The 12,481-nt window shown below is 38.0% G+C and overlaps 1 protein-coding gene across 1 annotated transcript; it reads left to right on the forward strand.

Moving 5' to 3' along the window:
* Positions 1–400: 400 nt before the first annotated feature.
* Positions 401–1,688, forward strand: LOC115726048 (zinc finger protein JAGGED-like). Its single transcript, XM_030655762.2, has one exon. The coding sequence runs from the start codon at positions 543–545 to the stop codon at positions 1,125–1,127; it is 585 nt and encodes a 194-aa protein (XP_030511622.1). The 5' UTR covers positions 401–542; the 3' UTR covers positions 1,128–1,688.
* The last annotated feature ends 10,793 nt before the right edge of the window (positions 1,689–12,481 follow it).

Here is a 12,481-nt window from a genome sequence, read left to right on the forward strand (position 1 = left end):
TGGACTACATTATATAAATTAAATATTCAGAGACCATGGCACATTCGATTAAAGTTCAGAAATCATTTGTATTATTTTTTCAAAAGTAATTTACATATCTTTTTAGATTGTAGAGAGAGAGAGACACAGAGAGAGAGAGAGAGACAAAAAGAAAACCGCGTTAAGGAAAAAAACCCTGGTTGATAGCTTCAACAGGCTACAGGGAGAGACAGACTGTGGACATGAAAAAGTCGACAATAATAATTAGATATATATGAAATAACTGTCTGCTAGGGGCAAAAAAAGGCATCAACTCATAGCCGGCTAACTAAATCTAGAATTTTACTCTCTCTCTCTCTCTCTCTCTCTCTCTCTCTCTCTCTGACTTTTCTTCTTCAAATTAAAGGAAACACGAGAACCCTTCACTCCCTTCACACAAGCAATCCTCCCATGTCTTTTACTTGTCTCTTTTCTCATTATAAGACTCTTCTAAAGAAACTCTTTTAGACTGATCTCAACCCAAGCCCACCAACTCACAACGATCTCTCATCTCAACCCCCACCATGGACTTCAGCCACTTCGAGGACTCGAAAAGCTCCAGCGACGACACCGACCGGTTAGACCCCACCAACGACGAGACGGGGAGCACGGCCAGGTCCTACGGCTGCGTCTTCTGCAAGCGAGGCTTCACCACCGCTCAGGCCCTGGGAGGGCACATGAACATCCACAGGAAAGATAGAGCCAACAAGTCAAGGCCTTCGAACAACTCAGGCTTCTCTCCGATCCTGAGCATAAGCCCCGACGAGAGCTACACGCCCCTCAGGTCTTTCCTCCCTACACCCAGTTATCCTCCGTACTATTATGGGTTGCCAGAACCCTCTGCTGTCCATAACCCCATGTACTTGCCGGCGTTGACGTGGGACGCGAGGCCCGATCCACATGGGAGAAATTACAATGACTATAATCACTTCTATGTGCCGAGCAATCCATCCGAAGCAAGTACTTATGATGGAGAGGAGTGGCAGTGGGGGCGGAGCTTGCAAGTTGGCCCTTCACACGTGGTAGATGACAACAAAGGGAAGAGATCAAGGGCCGGAGCTGAAGACGATGGGTTGGACTTGGAGCTTCGACTCGGTCATGACCCTTAAAGAAAATTAAGTACATTAGACGTATGTATAAATACTAACTTTTGCGATGATTTCACTGCCTCGTTCTATACAGTTTTTGGATCCGTCCCGAAAACTTTTCGGTGTTTCTTATGTGAGAGGAGGAGTTGGAATGAAGTTATTAATAAGAGGCGTTTCGCTTTCGCTGTATCAATCGGCGAGTGTTTGGTGATCACACGTGTTTGCGGGGGACAAACCTTTTTTGTGATGAAGAAGCTTCGGAGAGGCGTTAAAACTGTGTTATCAGACACAAGGAAGTTGCTTGAGAGAGGTATGATTCTTTTGTCTATCAGCTTACACGCACCCCCTTGAGAATTTCCTGCTAGTACTTTTTTGTCCTCCTATTGCTTGTCAATTCCAAGATTGATGTTCCAAATGGAATATCTTCTCTTTTTTTCTGTAAATTTGATCCTTCCGTCACAAACCATTGAGTTTGTAGACAAACCCTAATTAGCTTGATGAAATAATCAGTTATATACTAGCTAGATAGAAAGTAAACAACTCGTGTACTTAATCATAATGGTTTGGGTGAATTTTCTTTCCTTTTGGGGAATTGGGTTTTGGTTGTAATTGCCAAACCAAACAAGTAAGCTTAAGAAGCATCAAATATCATCGATTCATCTACATTCCATATGAAATTCGCCGTGTTTGTGTGTATAATTCAGTCAAGATATGCTGACTTTTCCCTTGTAAGGCCACCAAAAGGGATTTTTATCTTAAATCTGGTAAGGGAGTTGAATTTGTTTTGTTTCTTTTCTGCCCCCTTTTTCAGTCTCCAAGATGATATGTATGTGGGGCTGATATCTGATGGAGGGTTAGGTTCATCCATGACGAATTAGCTTTTCACTAATTTATCTCACACATTGGTTGTTCTTTTTTGTCTTTTGGAAACACCATACACGTTTGGTAAAATGAGTTTGGCTTTTAGCTAATGATAATGAACCTTTTATCTTGGTATGTAAAGCTAGCTTAAGAGGAAAAGTTATAAATAAATGCAGCGCGAATGTGGCAAATAGAAGCCTCGGATTTGGTTGTCAAGCTAGATGTTTTGGTTCAGGAAATATGTTAGGGAAAAGAAAATCGCTTGAGGTATAACCTAATTCGAAGATAGTGAGTAAAACAAGACATAAAGTTAATAAGAGATGACTTTTTTACACGATACCCTTTCCTTGAACCTTGGCTAGCTATTAACCGAAAAGAACCAGTGTCCACATGCGCGCGCATAGAGAGAGATCAAAATAAGCATCCATGATACATGAACTGGTTATGTTAGGTTATTCCATGATTTTATTTCCTATTTTGGGCAAGAACAAATTTACAAGGTTTGCATCAGTATCAGAAGTTGTTACAAGTCTATGAGACTGCTTGTTCAATCCTGGACATGCTTTTGATGCTTTGTTTGTGTGCTGTTGCTGTGTCTGTGCACACTTTCTGGATTTTGAAGACCAAAACTGAGTGGTTGGAGCTTCAAAAGTCAGAGGACCTGTAGTTTTAGCTACCCAAGCATTATGTTCACTCTCTTCATATATCACTAAATGACAAGTTGTGCTGATCATAGGGAAGAAACTATGTAGTACTCTTGTCATTGTTGCGAATGCTGTGCATCCTAGAACTAATGGCTATATTTTCTAGGATTGAATCTCTACAAACATCTGCTTAGCGTATATGAAAGTCTTGGTTTTGAACCATGATGATCTTCTTGGTTTATCTTTTTGTTTACTCTCGTCCGATTTCGAACTCTTTGATCCTATCACTATTTTCGGGCAAGGCCCTTTGATGTCAATGTTATCTTGCTTGATTAGCCAAAAACGAATGAGATGTGCTTCTGTATTTGTGTTTTCAACTAGGCTGTTGTCAGTTGAATTCTAAGATGGAAGCTGTCTCCCTCAGTGCATGTTGAAACACATTACCTTTCCATTAAAATTAAAAAGAAGGAAAACTTTATGCAATGTCAATCGAATGGTTTAGCATGTATTTTACTTAATGATAAATATGTGTTTGAACAGACTTTTACTTTAAACGTTTAAGTTCTCATATCAGTCAAAAATTATATAGTCTCCATTATTTCAATCCATCTATGTTTTGACATGATCATAGTAAATTGTTCCATGATTAGTAAAACGAATTAAGATTAACCTCCATGAGGAGCATTTTACAGTTTCGCCGTGTCAAATACATGGTCACTAAACTTTAGTAGAATTTACAAGAGATTAAAGAACTTTGATTCCAATCAGACCACAATGCACTGAACTTTGGCTATTCTACAATTTATGCACCTTGGTCGGACTCCAGCCAATATTCCGATGAGCTATTGATCTTGTGCACATGTCGCCAATTTTAAAGATGTCACACCATCGCCCCGTTAGTAGTTCTCCGAACACCATCCAAAGTGCATCAACTAAAATAAGTAAAAGCTTAGCGCTTTTTATTTTGCACAGTATTTGCAATTGGATTGTTACTTCTCCCGGTGTTAAATGCACTATTTCTCCTGATCTATCATTTGGACAGACCAACTTCTAACCACTCCACCATTATGGACATTGTTCCTCAACAGCATCTTGTTGATGTCATACAGATTCACTAGAAGGAAACTGCTCTTCACAGGGAGTACTTCATGGAGTTGCTGATGTGGCAACTCTGAAATAAATGGCAACTTAGACAAAAAGTTTAAACCCGGCAAAACGCCACTTTGGGTGCCTAAACTTACAAAATTCTTCCAATCAAGTCGTCAAACTTTTAATTTGTCTAATAAGTCCTTGAAGTGTTGCGTAATTATTCAATCAAGTCTCTCTGACTTTAAATTGTTCGTAGCCGACCTGTCTGTCAGGCCGACAATAGTACAATGTGGAGAGCTCTAGTGCAGGCTTTAGGTTGAGAAATCTCATCGTGCATATGGTTGTGATCTTCATAATTGGAGAGCGATAGCCCCACACATAAGCTGGTTGTCCATAGGTACAATGACAAAAAGGTTTTCCAGTGTTAGATTCTTGCCTGCTCCAATTGATAAGATTTCGAATTTGAGGAACTTGATTAGAATACTTACGAAGTTCAGGGACTCAATTACAAAAAATGAAAAATACAAGGGCAAAATGTGTTAGTTTGGAGATCAAAAATGTTTTTACCCTTAAAACCATTAGATGGAAACATGATTTATTAATTAAAAGGTTCTAAAATTTCTATCTATGGAAGAAAATAAGTTCTAGCACTTCTCACTGATACATAGTCCAGATAATTTAGTCTGAGAAATTGAGGTGAGGAGTTTCATTACAAATTGGGAGACAAATGACAAGTGATCTAGATATTCCAACTTATTGGTATCTCCTAATATATTTGATGTTGTTCCGCCAAAATTGGATCTTCGATGAAATATTTTTCACCCCAAAATTTGTTGTTCGATTTTTTTTTAAAAAAGAGACGAGTTTTGTGCCGATTCCATACATGAATTGTATCAATGGAACACATGGAATAAATATGCCTTTCCAAAATTTAATCAATGATGATGCCGGTGACATAAAAAGCTTTATCAAAATTTCATCAACAACAATGTGCAATTACTACGATGCTACGTCGAAATTTAATCGACGACGTAGATGTAAAAACTACAACTAAAATGCAGGAATCAAAAAATATTTAAATTGTGAAAAAGTAAAGATAAAGATAAATTTGCCCGAACATTGTGTTCTTTGATTGATCGATCGGGCCAATTGATAAAGAACAAATGTGGCTATTTAAAGCCTACAATTCCTAATGGCGGTTACAACTTTAGAATTCATATAAGTAAATAATTTCCTAACGGCGGTTACAAGAAGTTATATTGTCCGCTAACTCCTATTATCTAGAACAAATATCCAAAAGAAGTTGAAAATCCCTAAATTAGCGGCAACAAAACATAACTACTCCAACAGTTAGTGTGGCTTGCCTGTTGTCAATGACTTTGTTGATCAACTTCTTAAGTTTTGATGAAGGCTCTCGTCGACAACCGATGTTGCCAATAATTTCATTAGCGAGTTGTCGATTCCCTTCAAGTTGTCGATTATTCTGTTCATTATTAACCAGATTCTGCTCTTATCAACTAAATCTAATACTTATCGATAATAACAAAAAAGTTGATATTTTTTTGTGTCAACAGATGTCAAGTGAAAAATATGAGATTGCTGTCGACTTATTATCTAATAATCATGATATGATTTAATAGTAAAGTATTCTAACAAATATTTTGATTGTCTCATGATGGAAACATTGTGTGAATGACGGCAATTTTTCTTTATAGATCAGCTTCACATACCAATATCGTAATTATTATAAGTAGCTATTCAACAAAAAGTGAGGAAACTAATACATTTTAATTTTTAATTATCTTTTAAATGAGACTATTAATTATATCAATTTATGGAAATTCACCATAAATCAACAAAGATCCGCCTACCAAAATATCAAAGGTAGAGCTTCACTCTACAAAAACAGTAGACCTTCCCAAGCTAATGTTATGTTGGCTACTAAGGTTCCGTTTGTTTCACGAAAAGTGAAAGAATTGCACAACATTTTTCTGAAAATGATCACTTGTATCACTTGAAATAATAAGTTAATGAAAAACAATCATTATCAACAAAAATTGTTATCCAAGCATTTTCACAGACGATGAAAATAGATTACCTTCTAGTGCGCATTTTAAGGCACGTTGGGGATGGTTCATTAAAATGCCTACCCAAACTCCTTGAAAGAATTTCATTAATTTTTGTAAGCGATACAAATGATTATTTTTAGAAAAACGTTTTTCAAATCATTTGTTCTCCACGAAACAAACGCACTATGTTAAGACTTTCTATCTCCATCTTCTCGTATTATTATGTATGTTTCTAATTCTAGATGATGCTCCTAAGCTTCCGTACTTTATCCGATAACCAACATTTACATTTTACACCAAACATGAAAAGATCCATCTACAGTCCAGAGCCCAAAAAGCTCGAGATAGCATCGTTTTGACAGAGTCTCAATATAGTAGTAATTTTTCTAAGATAGTAATTTTTAAAAAAGATAAAATAATGGTCAAAGAACCTAGAAAAAAAGGCGCTCTCGATAATTATAAGCACATCGTGACCTAGCCGGCATATACTTTGAATTTCAAGAGGAAGAGTGAAGTATTCAATGATGAAGTGTGAGCTTTCGCCTTTTGTTAGAGAACCCTAACTCCAAAGTCCACAAAGCTGGCGAAGCAAATAAAACTTTTAAAATGATGCAAGATTACTCTAGCTAATTAAAAATTTGACAAACTTCTAATTTCCCGATTTGAAATTCACTGAAATCTAGCGCACTCGGAAATTAATTAATTATTTACAGATCTGATGAAGTTACCGCCTTAATTTGCACCGATGGCCAACATGATTATATGATCGACGGTGCTTAATTAAATATGCAACCGGTCGCCTTCGTTCCTTGGGGTCACATTCATAGTGTATTAGATTCATGGGCAACGTAAGCCAAGTTAAACATCAAGAATTAATTAAGCGGGAATTTAACGAATGATGGGAATAAATTAAGGCAATAATCTTTGCGGATTTGTTGGGACTGCTCTGCTGAGAGTTTGACAAATGGACGCGATTCAGAATGAAGGGCCAAAAGCAAAAATTGAAAAAAGAAGAATTATATATATTATTTTTTTGAAGACCGCCAAAAGATGACAACGATGTCACTGCGTGCTAAGTCTCTCTCTCTCTCTAGGTTGGACCCAGCTTGGTCAATGGTCAACCCTCCTCCCCACAGTCTATCTCATTCAAAAGTGTGATAATTACATTTAGCACCCTGTTTTTTAAGGATTATCTTAGTCAACATTCTAGAATTTAATTAGTCTCAACAAACTCCTCAAAGTCAGTAATATTTCCCAGAAAAGCATCCATTTTGAAAACCATTTTCTCAATTTTTCTGTCGTAAGGATTTCAGCACTCCATCAGCCCTTCCCTCTGCCCTAAAGTCCAAGGGGGGAAAAAAAAGAACAAAGAAAAAAAACTATAAAAATTCATAAAATTTTTAAAATATTATTAAAAATTATCCATGTCAGCATCGGCCGGCCAAAGTTAGTCGAATGGACTAAATTGACACAAATGCAAAATGTTTAATACTGAATTAGCAAAAACAAAAAAGATTTATGACTGAATTAGTACAACTACAATAGGTTTAGGTCTTTTTTAGCAATTTTCCCCAACAATTTGTCCACCCGTTTCACTTAGATTTGACAAAGCTCGATCTTACAGTTTTGAAGTGTTGAGTAACGGGATACAGCGAACTTCTTTCAATCAATTAATAATTGAATCACATCATCCAAACAATCGAAGATTTTACACTTCACGAATACTTGCTAATTGAACCTCTCAATTGAGCCCTTCAATCGTTCGGAATAAAAAAAAAATCTATTTTACTAGATGAGGAATACTCTCTTCAACTTTAAATTGGCTAGCATCTCCTCCGCAAGACGCTTGCTGATGTCTCATGAAGAAACTGTTCTAGTGTATCCTTTTATTTTCACTAGAATCTTCAAGGAATTGCATTTTCAATTTATCACCGCCTCCAAACGAAAATATTCCAAATTCTTCTTCTTGATCATAACCAGTCATACCAAACAACTATTTGCATGACTTTCTCATGATCCCACTTGACTCTTCTTTTTTCATCTGCAAGTCTTCAAGAAAAAGGATAGATCTCTTTATTAAGATCTAAGGCATAAGACATCTTCCACGTCCAACCATAGCGACGAAATGAAAACCCTAATTGCTGCGACATAAAATTCAAAAATTCTAGGTTAATGAATTATCAATTTAATTAATTAACTTAATTAACTTAGCTTGAACTCTCCCAAGTTCTATCAAATCGTGACTTATAGTTCAAGTGATTATTAGGCAAATGATTTTAATTTCCGGAGCCGCCACTAATCATTTTGGGTAGGTTGATCAGAAACCTAAATAAAATAGTAGGAGAAAACTATTTTATTTCTACAAACCGGAGTTTTTAAGAGTTCGGGGACTTGATTACGTTAACGTTTTTTTTTTTTTTTTGTCGGAGTTACGTTAACGTTTCATTAATGCCCTTTCGGTACCAATTTTCATGAAAAAATATTCAATTTGGAAATTTTGATGAATTCTAACTTTGAATTCAAAGGTGCCATTTTTGATTTTTTTTATGATTTTTTTGTATTTTTGATGTTTTTTTAAAATTAAAAATTAATGAAAAATGAGAGTGAATTGATTCAAGATTATCTTAAATTTTTTGGATTTAATTTGCATTAAGCCCAAAAAATTTTAAGAAAATCTCTTAACCCTAAGCCTACATCTTTTAAAGATTAACATGTATTTGAAAAGATTTTTATCCAAAGATGCAATCCAAAGATTGGATTTTTATAAAATCCTATCTTTCTAAAGATGATGAGATGTGGCTTTTAAGAAACCTTATCCTGCTATATCTTTTTTTTTTTTTCTTGAGATTTTGTGAGAGGAATTAAAGATGAGCCATGAGGATTTCTTTTCTTTTATTTAATTTTCGAATTTTCTGGATTTTTTTTTTTTTTTTGTGATTTTCAGTTTTTAAGAATGAACTTAAATTCAAATTGCAAATCTTTAGTTGAAAGATAATAACCGCTAAATCCTTCGAACTAAGTTTCGATCCGAAACCCGATAAATCGATTCTAAAATTTGAAATACGCACTATGGAAATAATTTCATCTAAAGCCTGATAAATAGATTATTCCCATATGTGCGATCGTAGATTATGAGGTTTTCCCAATCAATCACATTTTGAAAAGATTTTGATATCTTGAGTATCTTGGATTTATTCAAAAGATTTTTTTTGAATTAACTAGATTATCACCAAGACTCCAAAAATATCTCAATCAAATCACAATTTTCAAATGATTATTATTATAATAAAAAATCCGCAAGGCCATCAAGATATGCCATCCAACGCAATCAAGAAAATATTCATGAATTTTGAAAATTACATGATCTTACCTTATTTGTCGAAAATTTCATATCTTTAAGGTTAAGCAATTATCTTTCGAGATTTTTTTTTTTTAAAAAGTATGTTTTAGACAATGCTTAATCCTTCAGAGATATCTTCATATGCACTACACTCATCAGCAAATTCAGATAAGGCTCTTGTAATCACCAAAAATTCAAATAAGATCAGCTCGTCCACCAGTTTGAACAAGGCTAACGTCCATCCACAAATTTGAATAAAGATGCTCATCACGGATTCAAACAGTACTCATCCACAGGCCTAGACAATCAACGGATTCGAAATTGCAATGATCCAGTTAACTTCTCGCAAGTCAAACTGCAATTTTAACGTGATCACCAATATCATGCGAATTTTCAGATTGAGCAAGAACAACAAGGAAAACCAGGATTTTCTATGCAAGTTTCTCTCATAATCCAAATAATGAATTTTGACAAGAAAATTTATGTTTCTGGCAAGCCAACAATCAATCAAACATCCATCTCGGTAACAAGAGTCTAAATAGCACAAGTCAAGAACATTCGTTGCCTAATTTGACAAGGTTGCCAAATCGAAACACCAAGGATTGTTTGATCCACGGGTGAAGTGACAAAGCCCGATTCCCAGCCTGAAAATCACGCACGAATCTTCTTGGACAGCAAGGAATTTGTGCCAAAAAAAAAAAAAAAAAACGTCGGACTCCCTTCGAACAGCAATAAAAACCAACGCGGCAGAAGCGAAGGACCCCGGCAGTAGCTCGAACTTGTTCCAAACCGCGGCACCTGTGTGACGAACAGCAAAGCGGCCTTGGACTGGCGATCATGGCAACGGACCGAGCAGCGGATGGATCAACAGATGCCAGCGCGAGGCTCTCGGCTAGTGGAAATCGAAAACCCTCGTTCTTTCTCTCCCTTTTCTCACGTGAATTTTAGTCTCTGTGAGCAGAAATTTTTTTCGACCAAGAAAAAGCACTCACTCTCTCCTTTTTTGCTCTCACGCTTGTTCTCTCCCTCTGACCCTTCTCTGCTCTCTTTTTTTTTTACCAAGCCCCCCAAAACGTGAAGAGCCTTTTCCTTTTGATAGAAAAAGTCCCCTATGTATCCCCGAAAAATATGCAACCGTGCGGTTGTTTTTTTTTTTTTTTTTTTGGTAAGGTAAGTATATATTGAACTTTTCAAACACCAGCTAACAAGGAGAGGCCGAACACAAAAACCTTGACCCTATTAGGACACAAGAAATTGTCCTACAGGAGTCAAAGGTGATGCGGTGCAAAAGTGATATAGGAGCAAGGGAGGTATATCCCAAAGAGCCAAACAAGCGGCCCAACCCAAAAACACCTAGACGGCCAAACACCGGCCAAAAGTCGTACAATGTACACGGCCAACACAGCAGCCAAAACAGGAGAAGAAAAACTACTAGGCGGCCTAAGGCCGAACCTCAAAGATGGCGGAGGAAAGACCCCAACTTCTTTGCAGCCGTCGATTGTGTGGTAGATCTTCCACGCTTCCAAAGGAAAGGGCTTTGTCTTTGACCACCTTTATGAGGTGTTTAATTATACTCGGCACAAAAAGAGGCTTGTGACGAAATAAGATATTGTTCCTCTCGGTCCGGATAACGTGACAAAGGGCCCCAAGAGAAAATCTGGAAATAAAGTGAGAGAAAGACCGGCCACCTATGTGTGTCATGGCCCAAGTGATGTAGTCTTGCCACGGACGATTCCTCCAATTCAGGTGACATTTAGACGCCCAAAATAAGGCCAAGCTACCCGTGACCGAGCACCCAAAAAATTGATGATCCACGGAGTCCGGTCTCCTCCGGCAGAAGGCACAAGTACCCTCGGTAATCCTACGATATTGAAGCAGCAAAATCTGAGTAGGTATGAGGTTGAGGGTGACTAACCACAAGAGGAAGGCGTGATGAGGAGTAATGGTACGATCCCACACAAAGGAATGCCAAGGGACAACCCGACCTTTGACTCTAATGAACTCCCAGGCTAAGGCTACCGAGAAGGTGCTGAATGGGTGAGCTTGCTAGGCGAGTGTGTCGGTTTATCTTCCACAAAAGAAGGGACCGGCTCTGCCCATCCCATAATGGTGTCCAATGTAGTAGACGGCTGCCAAGCCACGTCGTAAAAGGATCTTATCGAGGGATCATGAGGGATCTTGGACCGGTAGATATCCTCGCTAGTGAAAAGCTTGTAGAGGAGGCCTTTATCATGCCACCAATCATACCAAAAGAACGCAGTGCGCCCATTCTCGATCCTCCATCTGAATTGCGAAGAGAAATTCGAGCGAAGATCAAATACCTTCTTCCAAGCCCATGAGCGGAATGTGGGTTTAGTCGCCACTCAAAAGTTGGTATTCTTCAAGAAAATCGAGTGGATCCACTTACACCACGGGGACTCTTTGTCGGTGAAAAGGATCCATATATGCTTAAGAGTCATTGCCTTGTTGCAATCCACAAGCCTGCGTATCCCCAAACCACCCTCTTCTTTAGGAACACAAATGTCAGCCCAGGATACCTTGGCACCCCTCACCCCTAAGTCGGGGCCTTTCGACGGGAATTGTCTAATGATAAGCTCAATATCGTGCAATATAGACTTTGGAAGAGTGAACATGCTAGCCCAGTAGACATTAATCGAATGCAAGACAGACTTGATGAGTTGTAGGCGTCTAGCATAAGAAAGAAATCTTTGGGACCAAGACCTAGCTCTAGACGTGATAGAGTCCACCAATGTCTTGCAGTCAGCCTTACCTAGTCTAGATGCAATGACAGGTACTCCTAGATAACGAAAAGGGAGAGTACCTTGTTGGAACCCAAGACAAAGCTGAATCTGGTCATGAAGAGTCATCGTGCCACTTGAGAAAAAGATATCGCTCTTATTCCTGTTCGGCCTCAAACCGGACCACCCCGAGAAAATATCAAGCCCCTCCTTGAGCAACTGGACGGAACCCAAGTTAGCATCGGTGAATAGGAGCACATCATCTGCGAAGAACAGATAGGATAGCCGAGAAGGTTTGCATCTCCAAAATATTTGAAGCCTGGGAGATTGGTCTTGGTATGAAGGATGCCCGAGAAAACTTCCATAACCATAGTAAACGGGTAGGGGGACAAGGGGTCGCCCTGTCTAATACATCTGCTACTAGAAAAGAAACCATGAAGTTCTCCATTAATATCAACCGAAAACCGAGGTGAAGCAACATATTCCATGATCAATCTAACAAGGAAAGGCGGGAATCGAAATGCTTGCAACACCAATTCAAGGAAAGGCCAATCAATCGTATCGCAGGCCTTCCGGAAGTCTACCTTAATTGGGCATTTGGGAAGATACGACTCATAATGAAAGTTCATAAACA

Source organism: Rhodamnia argentea, chromosome 6, assembly GCF_020921035.1.
Source record: "Rhodamnia argentea isolate NSW1041297 chromosome 6, ASM2092103v1, whole genome shotgun sequence".
Lineage (NCBI taxonomy): Eukaryota > Viridiplantae > Streptophyta > Magnoliopsida > Myrtales > Myrtaceae > Rhodamnia > Rhodamnia argentea.

Excerpts from the sequence above, each read along its gene's own strand:
- LOC115726048 (XM_030655762.2), top strand. The coding sequence starts at position 543 with ATGGACTTCAGCCACTTCGAGGACTCGAAAAGCTCCAGCGACGACACC.